The sequence below is a fragment of the Opisthorchis viverrini genome (genome assembly GCF_000715545.1).
Source record: "Opisthorchis viverrini unplaced genomic scaffold opera_v5_96, whole genome shotgun sequence".
Lineage (NCBI taxonomy): Eukaryota > Metazoa > Platyhelminthes > Trematoda > Opisthorchiida > Opisthorchiidae > Opisthorchis > Opisthorchis viverrini.
Window position 1 is genome coordinate 422,157 of NW_008751749.1, and position 24,875 is coordinate 447,031.

General features: G+C 47.1%; 1 protein-coding gene across 1 annotated transcript; it reads right to left on the minus strand.

Annotated features, from left to right (window-relative positions):
• Positions 1-556: 556 nt before the first annotated feature.
• T265_05123 (hypothetical protein) lies at positions 557-17,591 on the minus strand (the record flags this gene model as incomplete). Its single annotated transcript, XM_009170047.1, has 2 exons — positions 557-1,981; positions 14,255-17,591. 2 exons carry the CDS (start codon positions 17,549-17,551, stop codon positions 1,784-1,786), a joined length of 3,495 nt encoding a protein of 1,164 aa, XP_009168311.1.
• Positions 17,592-24,875: the final 7,284 nt, after the last annotated feature.

Genomic DNA, 24,875 nt, shown 5'->3' on the forward strand with positions numbered 1-24,875 from the left:
TCGTACGCGGAGTGCTAAATAGTCTTTGGCCAGTATCTAGGTGAGACTGCTCTGTGGTTAGAACGCAAATTTACTGACCGGAAGGTCCGTGGTTCGAACCCAATATCTGCATCTCGACTTCTCCTATCTTGGCTTGGATAACCTCGTGCTTCCTTCGGATGGCATGGCAGCTAGGCACCGAAAAGATGTTACAGGTGAACCATTGTTATATTTATTAGTATCTGGATGACACCTTTCTATCCGAAAGCGTCCAAAACTCTTCGGAAATTTAGCACGGAGCTCAAGACATAAACCTTACTAGTTGGGACCATATTGTTATGGTGTAGGTGGGTTCTCTCGCAGCACACAGAGCATGGAAGGTGCTAGCAACCGACATGAATCGCTGACGTTGCGCAGAAGGTATAGATTTAAAACGAAGACTATTCACATCCCGTTCTGATGCCACATTTGCATCTGAATTGAACACCCCACCTGCTCCATTTCCAAACCATTTTGAACGACCTACCCACGTGGTTGAAAGAGTCATGGAAAATTAATCAAAATAAATATTTACTTTTGGGTTTCAGGAACACAGCTCACAACAGCCACCGAAAAGGAAGCATGGCGTTTGCACACTTTGTACACAGTGTAAAAACATACTACTACTGGACGCAGAGACCACGGAAAGGTCGGATGGCCAAGATACTGCAGGGACTACTGAAAACAGAGGGTAGTGATTTGTACACAGGTGTTCTGATCCGTGAGAACACCAGGTATGAGGTACCGCCGTTTGGCTCTTTAAGAAAGACGGCCGGCCACAGGTGCGGGTGCACTTTCAGTCAGTTAAATGCTGGAATGCTGAACAGCAGCTCGTCACAGTTTGCGATGGATTAAACATAGGTTTGTGTGTGTAGGTGGTGCTCGAAAAGAAACCCACAGTTATCGTCTGTCACAGAGGAAATGGCCACTGTGATGAGCGAAAAAAAAGAACCTTAGGACCTTTGAAAGACTGTGGTAGAATGGGAAGTCGTTTCTCAAAAAAATCGACTAGTGTGGGATTAGCATCTGGTGATAGGTTGCTGTGAAAAAGAAATACGCTCATCGCAAGCGGTCACAGTGATGATGATCTGCGTAGGCGTCGTCAGTGACCTTGTTCCGGTGGAGAAAAAAAAACAATTACATGTCAGGTTAACCCCGCACTCGGTGGGAGGGAGCATGGTGCAAACTTAAGAATAGAATGGAGCTAAAATCACAGAATGATACTGTGACAAATAGAAATGCAGAAAGGAGGAACGCAAATGATATGTAGAGCGTACACTGAAGTGACACAGCCACACTGGCCTACGCTTCCAAACACAAACGAAATGGGAAACAACAGCAAGAGAAAAAGAACCCAATCCGATGATTGGAAAGTTAATGGGAAGAAGCGGTACACAAGAAAAATCGCGGTCACATGTACGGGCGAGGTTTAGAACCACATCAAGCCTTTCCCCTATAACAGTAGAAACTGGCGTGACAGCTCAGCCTTAACGGTATGCTACTACTGTGGACTAGCCCTTTGTCGATTGGCGAAAGAGGAAACCGTTACAAGATGTCGGAAACGAAAAAGAAACCAAAAGAAAAGGGTGCGCGTAAGACACCCGAAAATTTGCATCATTTGGCGCATGGATAAACCAAAATTAGCTGTTTGAATAAACTTGAACTGAAAGAAAAGTAGTAAGCTCGAAATAAGTGAGCCGGACTCATGGATGGGGGAAGGGGGCGGGAAGTTTTGCAGCATAAATAAATTATTCAGTTAGAGACCTTATGTATCGATTGCGTACGTAGGCCTATTGGGAAATATCATAGATAGGTGATCTTCCGAGCATTGGGCAAGGGCAGTCGGTGCGTTGAAGAGAGTGAGCGGCTGTGAGTTCTGGATGAAAGGCAAACGAAGGAGGAATGGCTGCTCCTTGGACGGAGTGAATGGAGAATAATTAGCATCCTGGTTGCATTCTGGAACCTGAAATGGATAAAGTGGTGAGCACGGTAAATAATCCGCATGTAGTGTGGTAACGGTTACAGATGAGGTGAGCGGAATGGCGCGCATTGTAACGCGCGGAACAACACCGGTGGAATAAAATGTCCAAAAAAAAATTCTGAAAAAATGGCCGCGAATGCATGAGGCATGCCAATGATTATAGTAGGATAGGTGTCAGAGAACGATATAGGACGGTGAACGTTTAAAATATGCGGCGTTCATGAAAGAGGCTAACTCAGAAACCAGCCTCACCGAGCTTGTGCTTATAGGCAAGTCGTTACTGACGAAGAACTTCAACCATTGGCTTCTGGGTTGTAGAACCGTCCCTCCCTGTTCTTGTCCGATTCTAACGCATATATTTGCGATGAAATGTACTGATTGGATACTTTCCTCAACACCATCAGAAAACAAAATGGCGAAGGGCTTGACCTAACATTGCAAGATGAAAGAGCGACGGGGGCGAGTAGGAAAGATGGCAGCTGCGATAAGTGTTTCTGCGGCCTGTGGCAGTCACACGCAATAGATGCAATCCCGTCACACGAATTAATTAAATGGTGTGGAAGCTCATTTTGGGATGAATTTGGTAACCGTTGTCTACGCTACATTGTGCCTCAGTGGGCGTACGAAGCGGATCGGTCGGTCAGAGGTGAGACAGATCCGCTATAGAATCCGTAACCAACCGGGCAGTATGCATATGACATTTCCAAGTGCCGCGTACATCTCAATGGTATCGAGGTTATAATGCTCGTAACTACGTTTCAAACTAGCTACCAATACCGATATGGAGTATCAAATTCACTTACTACGGGGAAATCATACTCTGAAGTGCCCCGAAAGTAAAACAGCACCGGCCTCCACAACAACGCAGTAAAGGTTTCTTCTGTGTGAGTAGCTTTTTGGTGTCGTGAAAGAAACATTTCAGTTGAAGAGGAACTGGTACAATAAAAAATGTCCACCCGGGCTAATCGAAAATTGACCGTCAACACTACGACAGAAAAAAATGGCACTTCAGACATGAACTGAACTCAGAAACCATCTGATTTACCACAAGTTGCTTCTTGAAGAGGAGTTGCCTCCACGACTGACAGCGTGAAGTACATTAGTATGGTATCATGTGAATTTGGTACTGGACATCGACTGAAGAGTCTATCCCACAAGACATTCCGTTGAAGCGGCTGAGACTGCCCTTCATGTGGTGGTCTGCCTTATGGAAGCTCAGTTCCAAGACCCAGCGATGAGCATCAAGTGGTATAAGAGGGCATAACCGTGATTCGGCTATCATGCAACCACAGGTACACCATTCGCTTCGTATCCTGTCTGAGTTGTGCAGTCCAAGGATGGCTAAAACCTGGAGAGTTACGGATGATTTATAGATGTGGTTAAAGGGCTTCAAGACCAATTTCTTCACAAAAAAGTAGCAAACGATACCTCCTCAGCAGGGGAGGCCACAGCAGAATGCTTTCCAGAAGCATTTGGACGGGATTCGGGTATGTCCTGTGTAGCTGTGACATAAGTCAGCTTTGGTGCGTGCCCACAATCGACTACTACAGTCTCTCTTTGCCAGTAGCATCAATATGGTGAACCGTGAATTGCGAGTAAGGTCTGGTAAAAAAAACCTATCACTCAAGACATCAGTGATGAAACTCTCTTGCGTGAAGTTGCAGGATGGGGGCGAGATGGCCCAAGTGGTTAGAGCGCGAATTTACTGACCGGAAGGTCCGTGGTTCGAATCCGACCTCCGCCTCTCGACTTCCCCTGTCTAGGGTTGGGCAACCTGGCATCGTGCCAGCCCTCGTGCCTCCTTCGGGTGGCATGGCAGCTAGGCACCGGAAGAGTGCTACAGCTGAACGACCTATGAAGTTGCAGGATATACGGAGGACCGCAACTAGCGTCCCCGAGATCGGACTCATACGATCGATGACAACAGACACAATTTTATTCAAACACCGTTCGGCTTCAACCAACTGGTGACTGTCATCGACGGTATGTCAACATTTCAGTGAGTGGCTCATACCGAAAATGATATGCCTGTTCCTAGCACACGAGTTAAGCTGGCTTGGGTTGGTAACCAATACCTCGACGATGAAAGTAGCAAGGGTGTCTTGCTCACAGAACTACTACGCCAGTGAAGCATCGGTGTTGAACACTGATGTCATGCTGTCGATGATGAGCACAGAACTAATGATAGCAGCACTTTGACAATCCATATTTGGCAACGCTCGTTTCGGTGTGGCAGCTGCTAGCAGTGAGTTCTAGACCGGTAGGCATTCTGAATACCAGCGCATTTTCCCGGCAAGACTAGGCAAAAAAGCACCCACTCTTGAACTGTGGAACCATTTGATGGAAAACTCACAGGAATGCACATTGAACACGTCAGTGACATACGCGTACAAACACGGTGAATTCCAACAGATAAAGAGAATGACAGGCTTTTCTGAAGTATCCAACTGACAGGAGAGAAGTCACGTGTCTTTATATAGAGCAAATCGATCCAGTCGGACTGCAAACCGTCTCACAGTGATTTAGACATAAAAAGTTTCTGCGTTCCAATGCAGATGCGAACCAGATGCATCCAAACATCCACGAGAAAATGTCCCAAATAGGTTCACTTGGCTGATATGAGTGCTTCTGACTGTGAAATGCAACTACAGCAATGCACACAGGCATACACCGTGTACAGTTACAAAGTATCAACATACAGATCGAAACGAAAATGGAACACCTGGTATGCGAGCGATATCTGTCAACGCGGATACCGTTGGTATTCGAAGGCAGGTCAAACAACCGTATGATAGGAATCTTCGCGTCCTGGAGTAATAATCGTTCGGCTGTAACACTCTTTCGGTGCCTAGCTACCATGCCGCCCGAAGAAAGTACGAAGGCTGAGATATTGCTAGGCTGTTGAAGCCTACACAGGGGAGTCAAACTTTGCATCTCCAAAAGTCTGCAGTGTTCACGTGGAAAAAAACCCATTATAGTTTGTCGAAAGTACACCTACACGTGGAGTGGGAAGCGGTTGGTCCTTTGCGGAATGATCAAGCTCGCTCCACCCGTTAATGAGACTAGGAAACGGATAGAAAAATTCACTTAAGGGAAACAAACGGTTTTTCATGAATGCCTCGAAGAACCTATATTGATTTTCATTCCAGTGTACTGCAAGCCAAGTGCGTGAAAAGGAAAACTGTAACCATCTGAGATCGGTGGCTGTCTCGTAGGCCTCAAGGATCTACGTGCACATCTGATATGGACATACAGGTCCTAGGGAAATATGAACCAATTTTTGACCATGGTTCTTTTTTGTCCCCTTCGTTTGACTTTGCCATGTGTACGGCTAACATCAGACAGACCCACTGAGTGCATCGACAGATCACCCCAGGCTAAACCAATGAGTACTCATACGGATCGTCAAAAGATCCATGCAAAACTTGTCAATAGTACACTCATACTGCGAATTCGGCGTCTACCCAGAGTGTCACATGGATGGATCATCCATAAAGTTATGTTCGACTGCCGTTCATGATTATAAGCTCAATAGCGATACCAGAAAACGTGAACATGTATGCTAAATCTGGTCGTCGACCACACAGCCAAATGGATCTGTTCGCTGTGTACTTCAGTGGGATGACGAGAAAGGTGTTACAGCAACTTTGGTTCAGAAGCACGCGACGGGCCCAAGTTTGTGCTCCAGAAAGATCCACATTAAAGTGGAGATTGTTTGTCTTTGTAATGTACTACTCATAAGGTTGCTGAAAATCCGTCGACAGCCCACGACCGGTTTCGCCATTCTTGGGGCTCATCAGGTAGGCGCAGTCCCCGGGTTTCCGTCAACCTTATGTTCTACTTGAAACCAAATTGCACGGAACCAGAGAATATACACTCATTTGGAAACAAAGTTGGTCTTGCGAGAGACTCACCTGGAACCCAGCTGAATCTCTCGTTTGTGATGTTTCCAGGCAACTGAATGTGCTGCACCAGGCCGCCTCATGTTTCAGTCGCTACGATAATCGAGATATCGCGATACATATATATCGTTGCCTGAGAACATCACAAACGAGAGATTCAGCTGGGTTCCAGGTGAGTCTCTCGAAAAACCAAATTAGTTTGCAAATGTAGATTGCTCGGTTTGACAAGGTTGTAGTGGTCTCTCGGTAAACGATGGATGTATGGACGCAACGGCAACCTCCAGATGAACGAGATTCACCAAACAAATACACACAAGCTGTTCACCAATGGGGTGCACATGTTTCTACGAGGTTTGAGCATATATAAGGTTGGTTATTGTATTGTTCTGATTCACTGAAGATCTGCTACGACCTTGTCACACCAGACAAAATCACCTGTAGATTACGGACCCTAAAGCATACCAGAGCGTGACCAACATATGATTCAATCGATAGTCACAACCCAGGCTACTGTGTGCTTTTTTGCCATGCCACTTAGCTGCACTTTACGAGTTAAGGTCATATCGCAGGCGACGCAGTGCCAGGCAAGTTGCGACCACTTGTATTATCGAGCGTGAAGGCCGCAATCAGCCGATCTTCGTTGAGTGCATTAACCATGAATCTGTCAGAAGATGCGTATGTTGAGCGAGTGCTCACGAAATGAAATCTGTCAGAATGAGACACTGGGAAGTCAAGAGATTACACCCCACCTTCATCGATTCCATTCAGCAAAGGAATCGACCAAAGTGGCTAGGTATTCCAGTTCACTTCGTACCATTACGCGGTGCGTCAACGCAAAAGGACACATTTAGGCCGAAGATCATATTTGCTAGACATAAACGAAGTGATGTGCAGTAGATCGGTGCGCTGGCCTAAACAACGGATGTACGGTCAACATGCTTCATTGTATTCTTGTGTCTGAAATCAGAAAGTTGTCTGGCCTGAAAGTTTCACGGAAGACCTTTAATGAAGTGGTCAACTGATCAAATACATGTTCGAATCTCTATGGCCTTTCTCTGACGATGGTGCCAAATACCATAAGTAGTTCGGGTGAGCCAATTGGTCGCTGGTCTGTTTGTGGAGCTTGGCGATTAGATTGCAAACGTCTCGTTCCAAATCGAGGAGGCCTCGCCAGTGCTCTTCAGTGTCTTCTCGATTTGGGACGAAACGTTTGCAATCCAACTGTCAAGCTCGGCGAACAGACCAACAACTGGTGTAGTGTGTCTAGACTGGTACACACTGGGGAGCGATCCGAAGAGCCGGCAAGTCACAGGAGCTGTACAATCAAACGCTTTCTTCGCACCCGGTACATAGAGGCTATCGTTCACCACCGACACTCTCAAAATATGTGGTGGTCACAATCGCTCACCACGTCCGTTAATTAAAAACGTTTTTTTTTCAAAAGAAATATTTGAAATATAAAAGTGGAGGAAAACTGACTTCTATTTGGGAAGACAACACAAAAAATGTACTTCAAAACGGCCTTCGGTTGGAAATAAAAGCGTTCCAATCTACAGTAACGTTGCAGAATTTAAGACACAGCCTACATATTACTCGAATGACTGGAGTTGTGAGATCAAGACCCTTAGTGTGCATGGTGCCCAAAAGAAAAAAACGATGCTTTAGTGAACCCTTTCCGCAACGTTACAATGAAAACGCTATTACTCCCAAGCTACTGGTATTCCCGTGCGCCTGGGCTTCTGCAAAGACAGAACGGCCCTATAGTTAGTCGTGGATGAAGGCACACATCTACATAATGTCAGGTCGCCGTTTCTACTCGGAATATGCACTTTGAAGTGAGAAGCGTGATTCGAGAGACAAGTTTCAGACGACCGATAGGATAGATTAACTGCAAGTTCGGTTGTCATTGCAATCGAGCAACGCGCGTAGCTACCGTGACCAAGCAACACAACAGAGGGACATATTTCGGTTAGAGGGGATTGGGCAAACGCGAAAATGAAGTACGCCGAGAAAACAGGTTGAATCATGCAGTGCACGGCCAGAGGACAGCAGCGTGTGGAAATGTGAATAATAAAATGGAGGGAAGTACCAGTATTAACGCCACCAACGGGGAACAACAACCAGGCGGATCAAAGGAGGACCAAACCGGTGTTCACAGGTTAGATCTTACCTGATGAAGTCATACAGCCTGAAAGTGCAAGAAGGCGGACAAACGCTTGCAACTGAGGTTGGTAAAAAGGTCTGAGTGTCCCTAAGGCTATGAGTGTATCCCAGTGAATCGGTGGTGTTCGACATTGTTGTTTATAGTGCGACGATGTGGAAAAATGTACACGAAAAATAATCGCGAATGTAGGTAGTAGTTGGACATCGCTTGAGATTTTACCATGAAGTGGAAGCAATCTACGCTGGAAGGCCGCGAAGCCCTGTACCCGGTTCCGTCCTTATTAGAAATCATCGAAAATATTCAGCTGAATGCACTTGTTAACATTCCAACCTTACCGAGATCCCATGAGGTGCCTTTAAAAAGGGTAACGAAATATGATCGTTTTTGTGACCAAGATCAAACTAGCCAGGCATTTAGCGAGTCATAGTTAACCTGACACAGACCGAAAATACCAAGAAGTTGTGTGGACGTTCCTCGCACAGTTCGCCAACCGGAGAAACAGTGAATTCGAGTTTGTTCTGATTAGTTTGAAAATGTGTTATTAAGCACGTGGAGGTTTGGTCACCCGCATTTCATTACCGTAGTCCCACTTTCACCTGGCGACAGATGCATGAGATGCGGAATACCGAGAGTTCTCAATAAGGTTTATCACTACGGGTTGATATACACGTTTGCAGCGAAGGTGTTGACAAAACCAATTATATTGTCCATCCATCAAGGAGGGACCTGGAGGCACACAAAAATATCCCCACGGCAGAGGCGTTTCTTCAGGGGAGAGTGACCAGTCGCACGCATGCGCAGGATAGTGAAATTCCATTAGTATCTGGCTGTTCCAATTGGTATTCTTTTGAGAAAGGGATGCGTTTTCGTCTGGATGGAATAGTCCGGAAATTCAATATTTTTGGTTCCATTCACATCCAGCTACTCTATCCTGTGCTCACAAATCACTCTCACTTTCTGGTCGACCTAGGGCACGCTGTTTTTCTAACCCAACTGTCTGCCTCTTTGCTCAGTTTACATCAGGTCTCGCCGGTCCGAACATTAGTTAACTCGGCGGATTAGGAAATGTTAAAAGCGAAGGTCGGTGCACCTAGAAGGCTAAGGAAACAGAAGAGATGATTTACTACGATCATTATTTCAGTCACTCGCGTGATGGGTCCCGGAAAACCTTTCATGAGCCAGACCATCAACGGCGAGATGGACCAAGTGGTTCGAGCGCGAATTTACTGACCGGAAGGTCTGTGGTTCGAACCCGACCTCTGCCTCCCGACTTCCCCTGTCTAGGCTTGGGCAACCTGGCAGTATCCCAGCCCTCGTGCCTCCTTCGTGTGGTATGGCAGCTAGGCACCGAAAGGGTGCTACAGCTGGACGATTATTATCGATTTATTATCTTGATTAAAGGAGGGTCTGATCGCTGAGCTAAGTAATTTGAAAGACAATTCTCATGACCACGTGCTGCTATTCAGCTAAATTCACGAACCGCGTCGGGACCCCGGAGCCCCCTTCGAGAGTGGAATTTTGACCTTGCGTCTTTTTTCCAGCACCAGCGAGCAGCTGATCCTATATTGCATTGGTCAAAGAGGATAAAAGTCCTTAATTCGCATCTGATTAGCTCAATTTTCCCTACCAGGGAGAGATCTGAGCTCGTGTAAACTGGTGCCAACGGATCCTCAGAGCAAAAGAAAAAAACAGTGCCTGGTTGTGCAGTGTGGACTTCATTTGAAGAATGTGTCCAGCATCAGAATCTGCGGTGCCATTTTTCTATCTTATTCAGGGTGGCAGAGGCAAAGAGGTTATCAGTTCTGACCGAATGGCATGAAAGCGATAATGAAAAATCTGCCGGTGTGGCCTGCTTTTCAGGATGGGGTGCACAGAATTCTCCCTTTGTTTGGCCAGAGATGGTTGCGCCGACCCTTTCCGGTAATGAGACCACTCAATGATCGTAGACAGCAAGCACACGCAAAATTCCAGCAATGTTCTGGCTTTCGAGAGAAGATGGGTGAACAATTCAATCAAGGGTACTTAATGTAAGATCTATGGCAATACTATTTGGGCTTCTAGGGTTGCATCAGAAATGTCAGAAAGTGTGATTGACAAAACTATAGTGAGATTAAGAAGGTCTTTCTTATTGCATCTTCGAAAATACGCGTGCAGCATCAAACCAGATTGGTAACAAGCGGGAGGAAGCAATGGGAGAAGACACGGAAATGATACACCTCCGGTTTGTAAACTCTTTAAGAAAACACGCGATTCCAGATGGATATTTGTTCACATCAAAACAGGATACGAACCGAAATATGCATTTTGAGTGCATAAATATTCAGCGATGAACCACGGAGAATTTTGCTGCCCCAAGTTATCGACAATACCACGCCTCTGAAAGTACCAAAACACTCTATGTCCTAATTCGCGCTACTGTCGAAAGACTGAAAAATAACGCCCATGGTTTTCCTAACTTACAGAAAGCTGAAATAGTGACAGACAAATCATTAATCGGGCGAAGGGCGGTATTTAAAAACAATGTGAGAGGACAACGCCGCGAAGATTGCGTTCCGCCGATTAGAGCAAGCTCACAGTTGATGCCACGGGATTCCAATCCGAAAGCAGACACGAGGGTATGAAGCTGTGCATGTGACACACGAGAATGAAGCAACTAAGCTAAGTGTGACGAGTGAATGAGTGAATAGAACTGGGTGTGTGAATAGAATCAGTACGTGGGGAAAACGAGAGAAGCACAGGGTGGTGTACATTTGTTCAAAAACTGGCCCCTTAAAATTTAGTTGAGGAGATTTACGGAAGTTCTATGGGCTGCGATACGAGATGAAACATAAGTATTCAACCTGGATTTCCTGTCTCCCCGAATCACATTCTGGTAAGTGCAAAAGGTCGGGTCGTGTCAATTTCGTGAGAAGACTGATCCTTAGGTTAAAGATTCTTCGGTATGTTGCTGAAACAACACGATATGTTCAAAAAGGTTCCCAACGGATTCAGAGGTTACTTTCAGTTGTCTGAATAGGACAATCTGATAAGACAACAGACAGACACCCAGTGAAGGAATCACGAAATTATACAGACATTGAGGACAGTTTGGAGGGGCGAGTCGGGATTTCACTTTCTAAGTGAGATCAATCTATGCTGAAAGGCCAAGAGGCACCGTCATCCCCTGTCTGAAAGCTGGCTAACCGCACTGTGGACAAGCTAAACTGTAGCCAAATCGTGAAGTGCTCAATTACTACCCGTTGAGTTGCGGGTTCGAATCTATCTGGAGATTGATGAGATACGCACCGCTGATAATTTGCAACGAACAAGAAACGTCCACAAAATAGGTCTCCCTTTACAATCACTTGAGGGACGGAATCCCGACCTGGAACTAGCTTCGATGCGCGAACACCTTTTGAACGAACAATTGTAGTCTAGTTAAAGATGGCTGCTTTTATATATGATGAATTCTGACAGAAATGTGATATTCTCAGTTTGATTTTAAAGCTCGAATTTTACCAATTCACAATGAAGCACAGGTGACTCTGCCCACAACTAATGCAGACGGAAATAGCGCTGACTGAGGCGCTCAAGCTTCTGGAACTGCTGTTTCTCAATAAGCTCTCATTCACCAAAAATAAAACATAACAGATACATCCTAGTTGTGCAGAGACTGCGCGCAGCACCAGAAGCTGCGTTAGTTGGGACGTGTTGTGTATGCCTAACCATCGTTTGCCCAATTCACTGGCCGAAGCAGAGAGGTGGCCAACCTTTGACCTGGCAGAGGGATATGAAAGACATTAGGAAACTTTGGGTGCTATCGGTGCTACTCGCCTTCCAGGATGAGGACCGCGTGATCCCCACTGCGCCTATTTAGAGACGCTGCAAGATATGGCTGCCGACCGATGTCAGTGGCGTTCTTGTTGTCAGTTGTATCTGCTTCGCCTGAATGAGTGTCTGGAAGTGCAGGCCCCTCGGAATGGTTGTGGTAAGCTAGCACTAAGTCCCTTCCCCGTCCACCTTTATTCCTTTCTCTACAATAAGGCTTTCAAATAAATCAGGTTGTACGGCAGCGAAGCATCGGTGTTGAACACTGATGTGATGCTGTCGATGATGAAAAGCTGTACAGAAGAAAAAACGAGGCCATGACTGTTGCATTCACAGCATGGGTAGTTAGTAGGTACGACGGCATAACAGAAGTAAAGGGCGTGTGGAGATAAGATACTTCTTCGGTATGTTGCTGAAACAACACGATATGTTCAAAAAGGTTCCCAACGGATTCAGAGGTTACTTTCAGTTGTCTGAATAGGACAATCTGATAAGACAACAGACAGACACCCAGTGAAGGAATCACGAAATTATACAGACATTGAGGACAGTTTGGAGGGGCGAGTCGGGATTTCACTTTCTAAGTGAGATCAATCTATGCTGAAAGGCCAAGAGGCACCGTCATCCCCTGTCTGAAAGCTGGCTAACCGCACTGTGGACAAGCTAAACTGTAGCCAAATCGTGAAGTGCTCAATTACTACCCGTTGAGTTGCGGGTTCGAATCTATCTGGAGATTGATGAGATACGCACCGCTGATAATTTGCAACGAACAAGAAACGTCCACAAAATAGGTCTCCCTTTACAATCACTTGAGGGACGGAATCCCGACCTGGAACTAGCTTCGATGCGCGAACACCTTTTGAACGAACAATTGTAGTCTGGTTAAAGATGGCTGCTTTTATATATGATGAATTCTGACAGAAATGTGATATTCTCAGTTTGATTTTAAAGCTCGAATTTTACCAATTCACAATGAAGCACAGGTGACTCTGCCCACAACTAATGCAGACGGAAATAGCGCTGACTGAGGCGCTCAAGCTTCTGGAACTGCTGTTTCTCAATAAGCTCTCATTCACCAAAAATAAAACATAACAGATACATCCTAGTTGTGCAGAGACTGCGCGCAGCACCAGAAGCTGCGTTAGTTGGGACGTGTTGTGTATGCCTAACCATCGTTTGCCCAATTCACTGGCCGAAGCAGGGAGGTGGCCAACCTTTGACCTGGCAGAGGGATATGAAAGACATTAGGAAACTTTGGGTGCTATCGGTGCTACTCGCCTTCCAGGATGAGGACCGCGTGATCCCCACTGCGCCTATTTAGAGACGCTGCAAGATATGGCTGCCGACCGATGTCAGTGGCGTTCTTGTTGTCAGTTGTATCTGCTTCGCCTGAATGAGTGTCTGGAAGTGTAGGCCCCTCGGAATGGTTGTAGTAAGCTAGCACTAAGTCCCTTCCCCGTCCACCTTTATTCCTTTCTCTACAATAAGGCTTTCAAATAAATCAGGTTGTACGGCAGCGAAGCATCGGTGTTGAACACTGATGTGATGCTGTCGATGATGAAAAGCTGTACAGAAGAAAAAACGAGGCCATGACTGTTGCATTCACAGCATGGGTAGTTAGTAGGTACGACGGCATAACAGAAGTAAAGGGCGTGTGGAGATAAGATACTTAGTGTATCTCATAGGCAAACAACTGTTACGTGCTCTTTACTTTTCCTGTTCGGATTCCATGAGTTAATGACCTCTGATAAATTAGTAGTCCCATGGTAATAAACACTGCAAAAACATCAGAAAGCGCTGTTCGCTCGCCAAACATTTCTGCACGTAAAACTAATGCTACATATTTTCATACAGCAAGCCACCAGTTTCACCCTTTTTGGAGCTCATCAGGTAAGCGTATACGCGCGGTCTTCGTCAACCTGAGACGGCCTTTGTACAGCACGTTCATCAGTTAAAGAATATCATACACGAGAGATTCATCTGGGTTTCAGGTGAGTCCCCCGTGGAAACCAAATTGGTATGCAAATGAGTGTATTTATCGAATTCAGCGCTTCATATGTTCACACGAGCCTAACCAGTTTGATGGAAGAGTTAAAAGCCACAGACTATCGCGGCAACAGAAGTGGCTTTTGACGTTTCCACGAGTAATAATAATAATAATAATCGCGCAGAAGTAGCGCTCTCTCGATGCATAGCTGCCATGCCACTCAAATGAAGTATGAGGGCTAAGTTAACGTCAAGTTGCCCAGGCCTAGACAGGATCAGTTGGGATACCGGGGTTGGGTTTGAAACAAGGGCCTTCCGGTGAGTAAGTTCGAGCCTTTACTGCTGAGCCATCTAGCACAAGTACAACAAGGACACAATACAAACTTGTACACTTACCAAGTAGGCATCATCTTCTTTAGCAGATAAGCATAGCTGATCGTTGTCTTCATCATCGTCATCAGGTGCACCATCGTTATAGACCAACAAATTGTGCTCGGACGTAGAAAATACAGGACGGTCGAACAGATCAGATGTCTTGCTACTTGGCCTTCGGACATGGAGTCCACCGATACGACGTTCTGGTTGTCTCCTGAGGTTTGAAGGACGTGGTCGATAGTGTGCATAGTGCTCACGTGATATAGGCGTAAGGGGTTTGGGGATTGATGGCGAAAAGTGTAACTGTGTTCGGTAGGGCGCATCAACGTCGCAGCTGGAGATCGGGCGAGTGGGATGGACAGTTGAGTGATTGTTTTCCTGTTCGTCGGTATCCGGAGCCATTTTCAACCGGGATCTAGATGGCTCGTTTGAGCTGGCAACAATATAAACAGGTGAGGAAGAATAGGTTTTGGGTAGGGCAGTTGGCCGAGAGAAGGTCGATTTCATTTCGTTCGCGGAACCGGAACTAGGTTGGTTTCCCAAATATGTGAGTCTAGCCGGAGTCGGAAAACGGTTACTGCGCACATTGGTCCGCCATGCCGGATAATTAAGAGGAGCCATACTCAGGCGGTCCGATGTTTCGTTAATAGAAACCTCTTCGTTTTCTTCCTCTTGATCTTCATCATCGGCATCACTGACTTCGGCCCCACCTGAGAGCCAGTTAGATTCATTACGATACCGGGGATGGATGTTGTCATGTCCATTGCTGTCTGTGGGACCGTGCGACGACTTGCGGGATCTAGTGTTCTGGTTGAAATCACCTTCGTACTGGGAAGCACTCCATTCTAAGGAACTCGGATCAGGTAATAGACGTGATGACATAGGCAGTCCGACACGACCAGTTCTGTTGGGCTCAACAGGTGAATTTCGCTCATACGCAGAAAATTGTGATAGCATTCGTGGTTTAGGAGGTTGCCGGCGAAATCCACTTAGTTTACGTGCCACACCAGAGTAGGACTGCGCATTCTGACGGCGGCTTGAATGATCCCTGTCAGTGGAACCACCTTGCTGAAGCATCGGTATTATGTTGGAATCGAATAGGCCAATAGAACCACGGAGGGGACTGTTCTGAGCTTCTTCGCTCGAGAACTGATCTGAAGAACGGCTATGCCCAGATGGCTTCGCATCCATTGGCGGGGGCTGGATTGGTCGCTGGCTGTCAACATCGAGGTCACCGTTGTAAAAATAGTTGTTATTATTGTTTCCAATTTCCGGGGCAACTTTGATAACTTTACCATCTAGCAACCCCCGACTGGCATCGATTGTTCCATTGACATCGCCCGTGCAACCCTTGTAGACAGGGCCTGGTAGAGCACGGTCCCCATTTTGACCATGTGACTCACTAGGCGACCGTTCATTCTTAGCTCCATTTGCGTCATTTTCGGATATATCTGAACCTTCTTCGCCTTCTTCTCCGCCAGCTACCCAGTGACTAGCAAGGGTTAGCGGAGCCGCTTTCGTCATGTCATGGTAGTTGCTATTTTCTCCCTGGTCCACCATAACAATAACAGCATGCGTACAGCTCGTATCACATCTAGTTCCAGTACCCAAACCAATGACGCTTGCGGTACTTCCACTGTTACGCATTTGTGATCCTCCGGCACTAATTGGACGACGCGGGTTCACACTGGTGCCACTAGGCTGCAGTCTACCGGGATCAGGAGCTCTGTGGCTGGTTGGTATCGAGGATTCTGTTGGCTGACATCCGGAGTCAGTGTTTCCCCCGCCTCTTGATGGTGAAAGGCAGACACCGTGTGAATTTGGTGTTTGAAGATTATCATTCTTGATGGAATCTCTTCCGGCGGCTTCACGAGCTCGTGCAGCTCCCGCCTCCTTGACCAGACGAGGAGTGGTTGCTGGGCGCTGACTGCGGAGGCCACCTCCGGATACCAATTTTCGTGGAGTGTTATTGCTTTGTTGCTGTTGGACATTGTTATTCACCGCAAGGTCTTCCGGCATCATACGATGTTGATATGTCGAGCTACACGTTACACGAGGTACTGCACTGTTAGAGCCCCCATGTGCACCAGTTCCGTCAAAAGATTTACCAAGGTTTCCGATCGAGGTTATCGCGCCCGGTGCAATTGCTGCTAAATTGGAGCTACTGCCTGCCAATCTTGCGGCACTGATGTAACCACTGGATCCAGCAAGTCCGGCGCCGGCTGCACCGGAAGCATGAGGTCTACTGTGACCGAGGGCCGATACAGCTGTAGCCTTACGTAACTTTGCCGTTTCGGCCGGGGGTTGTGGTGCAGACGCGCCGGTTTGTGCAGCCTGTTGAGCGACAACGTTTGTATGATGTTGATTGGTTTCACTTGCACCTGTACCAGGTGCCGAGTCTGTAGTGGTCTCCCAATCGAACAGATCCGATTCGCTGATTTTACGGCGCTCCATGTACGCGTTTAATAAAGAGTGTAGATACATATAGTCCGGGCGATCGAAATAAGTAAGACTCTGTATATGTTCTAAGAAGGACCGGAACTCACGAGGCATGAATTTCAAAAGCTGGTTGTGATCAAAGGTCTGTTTCATCAATCCCACTTGCTCCTTATCCTTGATTTTTCGCCATGGGAGTTCACCGACGATGAATTCGCCGAGCATATAGTAAAGGGACCAAAGGTCATCATGACGACCAAGTTCCTTGTTGAGATGTGCGTTCACAGAAGCATACCTAACAGTCCCTCTGAAGCCAGCTACCTGACGGGGAGCTCGTATATCGCCATTGGCTGTTGTATATTGTCGGGCCAAACCAAAGTCAAGTAGAACTATGTGTCGTGGATTGACGGCACCAGGTCCGATGCCTGTGCCAAGAGCGAAATTCGACGGCTTGATGTCCCGATGGAGAAAACCAACATTATGCACATTTTCAATGGCGACTAACATTTGGCGTGCAAGTCGAACAGTTGTACTGATGGTAAAGCAACCGCGTCGTGTTGAGCGCCTAAGGTCCGCGAGGTTCTTGCCTTGTAAGCTCATCACAATATAATTGAATTGTTCATTGCGTCCACAACCGATAAATCGGCAGGTATGTGCTCGACCTTGAAGACGTTTCAGAACGGCAACCTCCATTTTCAACACTTGTTTGGGTTGTTGTGCTGATTCAACCTTCACTGCGACTTTCTGTTGAGTGACCATATCTATGGCTTCATAGATTTCCCCAAATCCGCCACCACCGATTTTCTTGTACACTCGCCATCGTTCTTTGATCACTGTACCAGCTGGAACAATGTCACTGCTGGTAGAGGTCATTGCCGTCATTATACGCTACGTGCGTAGCAGCCTACAAGAGGCCAGTGTGTTTGGCTAAAAAAGAAAGAACATATAATTAGAGGGTAGTGAATGAAGAAAATTCAAAAGAGTGACTTTGAAAAGCTAACTGTTCAGCTGTAATGAGTTTTGGCATCTTCAGCCCTCATACACTGCGCAACTGGTGAAGATTCACGTTACATCACGGCACGATAGCCGAATTTTATGGATACGGTTGAGAAGTAGGGAGTAGATTTCATAGTTGGAAAGTGGCACCGCCCAGTCGAAAAAAGCCAGGATAAAGAAGCAAAACAAGGCAGCAACAGTCACAGGGATCTAGCGGCACTACATTTCGAGGCGTGATCATGCAGACCACACATCTGGGGAGATAACTCCGGTCGTTCTCAAAAATTCATTGCGAAGTAGTCCAGGCGAACGGCCGAATTACACAAGAACGAATTATTGGAAAAATAGAGCGAGTACAAAAAAAAGACGGAGTACTACGGCTGGCAGGGCGAGGGACACTGAGTCGATAGGCATGACAGCTGATGGAACAGCCACCTACCGGGTTTGGTGGGAAACACAATTCGCGCATCTCCATCTAGGGTTGCTAGGCAACGGATCAAATAAACTTCAAGGAAATCTAACCTCTAAACGGTCGCTTCAAGCATTTGTAAGGGTTAGAGAAACGGATAACATCCAGAAATTTTGGTTTAGCACTAGAAAGCACATCAACCTTTTTGCCAAACATACGTTTGTTTGCAGGTTGTCTATGCTGAAATTCTTTGCCAGTAAACTTGACGGACGTTCTCTAATTACTGGATCTTGATCGAACTGGGATTCGTTTTCTCATCGCTTTGCATTTCCACAAAGGTAGGAACAACCTCCAACCGCAATAATGATAATCACAAAAATAATAACCCTGTACACAAGTAGTAACCAGTAGGAAGAGACTGGATCTAACTCCAGTTTGTGCATCTCCATAACCCATTTAGCTATACTGCGGAGGTACGTGCGAGGCTCACAAAACCTATCATACCTGGTCGGCCAATCGTTAGACGTCTGCATAATACATCCTCTTGGTCCACCAGGTTGAGGGCCGAAACGTGTGGCGAAATCCCCCCGAAAATGTAGACTGCTACGATGGTCTTACGCCTACATATGCAGCATTCAATCAGACAAATCTGAATAGAAATTGACAGCAAGAAAACCACTGACATCGAGCCTACTGCGCCTTCACTTTCCGTCGACATTTCCTGAAATTGTTAGGCCAGTCATTAATCAACATTTGAGGGATTTGTGTGTGCCATTATAGTTATTGCTGGTAAGGGGCGAGATGGCTCAGGTGATTAGAGCGCGAATTTACTGACCGGAAGGTCCGTGGTTCGAACCCGACCTCTGCCTCTCGACTTCCCCTGTCTAGGCCTGGGCAACCTGGCAGTATTCCGGTCCCCGTGCTTTTTTCGGGTGGCATGGAAGCTAGGCACCAGAGAAGTGTTAGAGATGCACGATTTTTGTTGCTGGTAAAGTTTTTCTGGCATTAATAAGGGTCATTGGTCGTAACGATATCCGGCGTTTATCGGATGCTCAGAAAACCTCAGACAGTCCTAGAAACTATTAGCACAGCCTCTACCTTTCCCATTTATCCCATTTACTCTAAATAACCGAATATCACTTTGATTGGACGGATATGCCAAGAACCTGCTACGGACAACACGAAGGCATGCAATGAATGATCAGAATGTGAGTCAATCAGGGTTGAGTATTTTTAGCCCGGTGCTTCTGGCACCATCGCAAAGATTCCAGTATGAATTGAAAATTGTGCTAGTTCTATAAATACAGTTGGAATGATTTTCTCTTTGTCTCCGTAAAAGGTTGTCTCAACTTGCCGTGCTTCTGATACACCATGGTAGGATGAACAGGCAGACCAACGTCAGCAAAGCAGCTGCCGACAATCCTCACCCACGATGTCGGTGGGCAACGCCTTTCACATAGACTGCTATCGGCTCGATTACTGAATTCAATTTCGATGCTGAATCTGGATGAACTTTCGGAAGTTGATTCAAGAAATGCGAAGACATTTTCCAAGAAAACCTTGCTCAGTGTGATGAAGCATAGAAATTTCGACTGGTTCTGCGGAAACTGGGGAGAGCATAACATGATTGATTCGCAAATTTCACACTCTCCAAACTTTATTGTGATCATGGCGTCCCAGACACCATCAACGTCCTGGCTCGAATATATGATGAGGAGAGTTCCTTGTTCAATATTCGTCATCAGTGTCTCATGATTACCGCGAGGGATACTGAATCACGCCAGTGTGATCAAAAAAGAATACGAGCGCTTCAAGCGCAGAACCATGACCGACGATCAATTCGTGTTTCATCTTTGCGGTTGGTATTCACTCGCCACACGATGCACGTAATCGGACCCGACTGGTGAATTGAATTGAACGGGATCCAGAGTTGATATCTCGGGAAATTTCAAACGAATGCCAGCATCTTACTAATGCCAAGGTATATGTAGCAATGAATGAACATTCACAGCCCTTCCAGCCTGGCGTGATATACAGAGTAACTTCCAAAAGGTAATCAAATCCCAAAGAGACCCTAATAAAACCGCCAACACCCTGCTGGTTTTTTGATAAATTGCGCTTCTTACGCCACTGGCTCTCTAGAGCAGGAGATTAACGCAAGGCCATCTAGAAGGCCTCTGGGTACTAAGTATAGAGCCAAGTTAACCCAAAGGCTTATGCATATGAGCATATTTATAAAGGTGATTATGTAAGGGACGAATGGTGTTCGTCGTCGACGGCATGACATCAGTGTTCAACACCGATGCTTCGCTGCCGTGCAACCATGATTTATTCGAGAGCCTTATTGTGAAGAATAAAATAAAGGCGGATGGGGAAGGGACTTAGTGCCAGCTTACTACAACCATTCTGAGGGGCCTACACTTCCAGACAGCCATTCAGGCAATGTAGATACAGCTGACAACAAGAATGACACTGACATCGATTAGCAGCCATATCTGGCAGCGTCTACAAACAGGCTCAGTGAGGGTGACGCGGTCCCCATCATGGAAGGCGAGTCACACCGACAGTACCCAAACGTTCCATAATCTCTTTGGTCATCTCTCAGCTCGCGCCACACTCCGAATTGGGTATGGTAAACAGAACGCGATCGAAGCCTAGCAGATTCGTGCATTGGCGTCATCTGTCATACCGCAGCCGGAACGAATATAACTTCCAAGATACGTAAAACGCTCCACAGTTTTGAGTACCTCTTTCTGGGTTGTATGTGGCGTTTTCAGTGACTGCATGTCCAGGGGCATGACCGTACACATTGTGGGTACAAAATGCACATCGAACAGTGGAACGAGTTTGGTCAGTTCATCCAAAATCACCTGCGCCTCCTCCTCCTTTACGAAGATGAGAACGATGTCGTCCGCGTATTCCTGATCGACAAGGTTTTCTTCACAGGCTATTTGAACACCGCGGTTTTGAAGACCTTTCGCTGTTCATCTCATTATCTCATCGAGCACGAAATTAAATAAGAATGGGGAGGGTGGGCATCCCTGACGGACACCACTTTGTGTATGGAAGCTTTTGAGAGTACCTCGTATGCTCTCACAAGTCCGGAAGTCTTGGAATACAGAGAACCTATTATGTTCACAAACTTCCGAAACATTCCTTGATGGACAGGCGGGCCAAGGAGAGCAGACCAGCCAACCAATTCGAATGCGCCTTGGGAAACAAGGAGTGCTAAAATTGTGGATAGTTTATACGTATAGCGTTGTTCTAGCACCTGACGGAGGGTGAAGATCTGGTCAACGCGACCCCTACCAGGCCGGAACCCCGCTTGCTGTTTCCGAGTCAGTGTTTCACGAGCCACCATAAGGCGACGAAGCATAAGTGAGACCAGCAGTCTCATTAAAACTGAGTCAAGCTGATTCCCCTGTGGTTACCACTCATTCCGAGCCCCTTTTTTAACTAGACACTATCACCGACTCCCTACAGTCGTCTGGGACAGTCTCTCTCCCAAATGCAGGAAAACAGAGCAGACAACAGCTGACAGGACTTTATCCCCGTCTTTGAATAATGCGGGTAGGAGGTCATATGGACCACAAGCTCGTTGGCGCTTGAAAGAACATATGCAGCCATAAACCTTCATGAACGTAGGGGATTCCACATTCACCATCCAGGGTTATACGTCAACTGTGGGTTACAGATGAGTGGGAGCTGGTGGCCACGATAACTGCTGTTATAAGTATTGGGCCCTCGCGGCGTTCTTTATTCAAGATGGTCACACCTTTCTGATTTTTGGTAGTTTCGCACACAAATAGGGGACCAGTCGCGCGGATGAACTGAAATAATCCTCGGGCAATACCGGCTTTCTGGGACTCTTCTATTTCTCTGGCTTCGTGTCCACCAGACTGGACGGTCGGTTCGCACGCTCACTTACTTTTGACGCCTGATAGTAGTGCCATTGTTCGGTCTGATATTCAGTGCTCGAGTGAGCATGCTAGCGCCATGCCACAAGCAAAACTGTGCACAGAGGCGGTGATCTCGTTCCAGTATGGATTCACATCTGATAGTGGAGCATTTGGAAGAGACTCTAGAAGACGATTTTGGTAAACTGGTTTACCATACGGGTTGTCAGATTTTTCCTGCTCCTTACGTAGTCAGAATCCACAAATGCGTTCCAAGACGACCAGCAGTCAGTTATTGATCCGCGCCATCGGTAACTCACGGCAATGCGACCGATTTGAGTTCGTGGCCGGCATGCCATTGGAGGACACCATGTGACCAGTGCTGAATAAAAACAGCCTGCGGTCAGCATACCGCTGAGGTAATCGTTCATCATTATCCGTATGTGTCGAGTCCAGTCCATGTCGATCACCTAACTGAGTCTCAGACGAACTAAGCCTACTCATTTGTACAATTAGGTCTCAGGCACCCACAATAATATCTGGGATTTTAGATCGCCGAAACAGGGCATCCAGGGCGTCATGAAGCTTGTCTTTGGTGATTTAATAAAACTTGCCTTCGACACCGCCGGAGCTACAGTCGGTTGGGGCGTAGGCAGACACGATAAACAGACATCTATCAACTTCTCGCTTGGGGGCGAGATGGCCCAAGTGGTTAGAGCGCGAATTTATTGACCGGAAGGTCCGTGGTTCGAATCCGACCTCCGCCACTCGGTTTACCCTGTCTAAGCTTGGGTAATCTGGCAGTATCCCAGCCCTCGTGCTTCCTTCGGGTGGCATGGCAGCTAGGCACCGGAACGGTGCCACAGCTGAACGCTTTCTTTCTTTTCTTTCTGGGAGACTCCTTCACAGACGTTGCCAGACGAACCACGCAGGATCGACGATCAATAAGTATCCAGTCAAGCGAGCATACTTCGGCCCAGTGACTTGGGACGATACCGACGCCCCATCATCAATCATCATAATCAAAGACAGCAACATCAGTGCTGGCACTGATGCTTCACTGCCGTAAAAGCATGTTTTCGCTTACCCGCCCTGCTGTATGCAGCAAGTAAGGCGACCCGGCTGATGGCACCACGCGACGGCCGATGTGGCATGAGAATATTGTTAGCTGTGTATGTCATGGTTGTACGAGGGCTGGAATACTGCCAGGGCACCCACACCTAGACAGGAGGACGATTAGGGTCCTCAAAGCCTTTGGCTCAAAAGCCTAAACGCAAGGCAGCGGTGTTCGGCTGGAAATGCGAGTACATTACCATTTTTTACGGAACATGTTCCAACCCCCAACCTGGAGGACCAGGAGACTGTGTTCGTCGGACCTCTAACCATGGACCAACCTGGTATGAGACTCTGTGAGCATCGTGCGGACACTCCCCAGTATAGCTCGATGGGTCGCCGAGGTACACAAACCGCCATACCATGGTAAGGTCAAATCTCTTCGTGACGGCGACCGACCCCTGCACATCCCGCTGCAGCAGCCTCTGAATCACCAGAGGTGCGCAGCTGGAAGCGAGTGGTGACTGATGGGGCGGTTAGCTCAATCACTGTGCTTGCACGTTGAATTATTGTTTCTGAGACACAGCACACATCACTTCCAAGGGAGTCAAGTGTGAGATCAAGAGCAGCTTGTTGTTCTGCTTGCCTCAGAGTGCGCACATTAAAGGCGGCCAGAAAGACAGGGTGTCTAGGCTTGAACATTGATTTGAAGGTACCTGACGATGTCCATGCCATGTGACGAGCAGATGTTGTGTGCAAAACATGCAAGACGAACGGAGTCATCAGTCCTAAGTGCTGGGACTACAAGAGGAGGGTTATTAATAGGGTGGGGAGAGGAGGGAGAAAAAGTATGTGAAAGAGAAAAAAAGGAGGCCTCAGCAGTAGCCTGTTTCCGCTTACCCGCTCTGCTGTATGCAGCAAGTAAAGCGACCCGGCTGATGGCACCACGCGACGGCCGATTTGGCATGAGTTTATTGTTAAAGGTAGGTATCATGGTCGTATGTGGGCTGGGATACTGTGAGAGCGCCCAAACTAGACAGGAGGACGATTAGGGTCCTCAACCAAAGCCTTTGGTTAACCGCAAGGCAGCGGTGTTTGGCGGTAAATGCATTAACATTTCTACGGAACAAGTCGCCACATTTTTGACCCCCAACCTGGGGGACCAGGAGACTGTGTTCGTCAGACTTCTAGCCAGTAACCAACCTGGTATGGGAGAATCTGTGTGTCGCGGGCACACCCCACTATAGCCCAATGGGTCCATGAGGTGCGCAGGCCGTCACATCACAGTAAGGTCCAGTCTCTTCCAGTTCTTCCAAAGAACCCGCGTGACTTTAATTTCGACGAAACGGTTCACATGCTTCCGCAAATGCACGGCGAGCAAACGTCAATTTTCAACACTTCCAGTTCTAAGAACCCGCGTGACTTTAATTTCGACGAAACGGTTCACATGCTTCCGCAAATGCACGGCGAGCAAACGTCAATTTTCAATCAACTGGAAGGCGAGTAGCACCGACAGCACCCAAGCGTTTCGTGATCTCCTTCATACTCCTCCGCCGAGGCAAGGGTTGGCCACCTCACTGTTTACGCCACGCTTTCTAACTACCTCTTTACGGATCCGCCGACACCAACCCACGCGAGCTATGCTTCTGAGACAACGATTATCGAACACCTGAAGACGTCTCAGGTCCGCTGCTCGAATAGGCCAAGTCTCACAGCCATACAACAAAACAGCCCGTACTGTAGCTTGATACACACGTCCCTTCAGATTCAGGGATAAACCATTCTGACGACATAGGTGTCTCAAGTTAGAAAACGCGGCCCGAGCCTTGCAGATTCGAGCATTCACCTCATC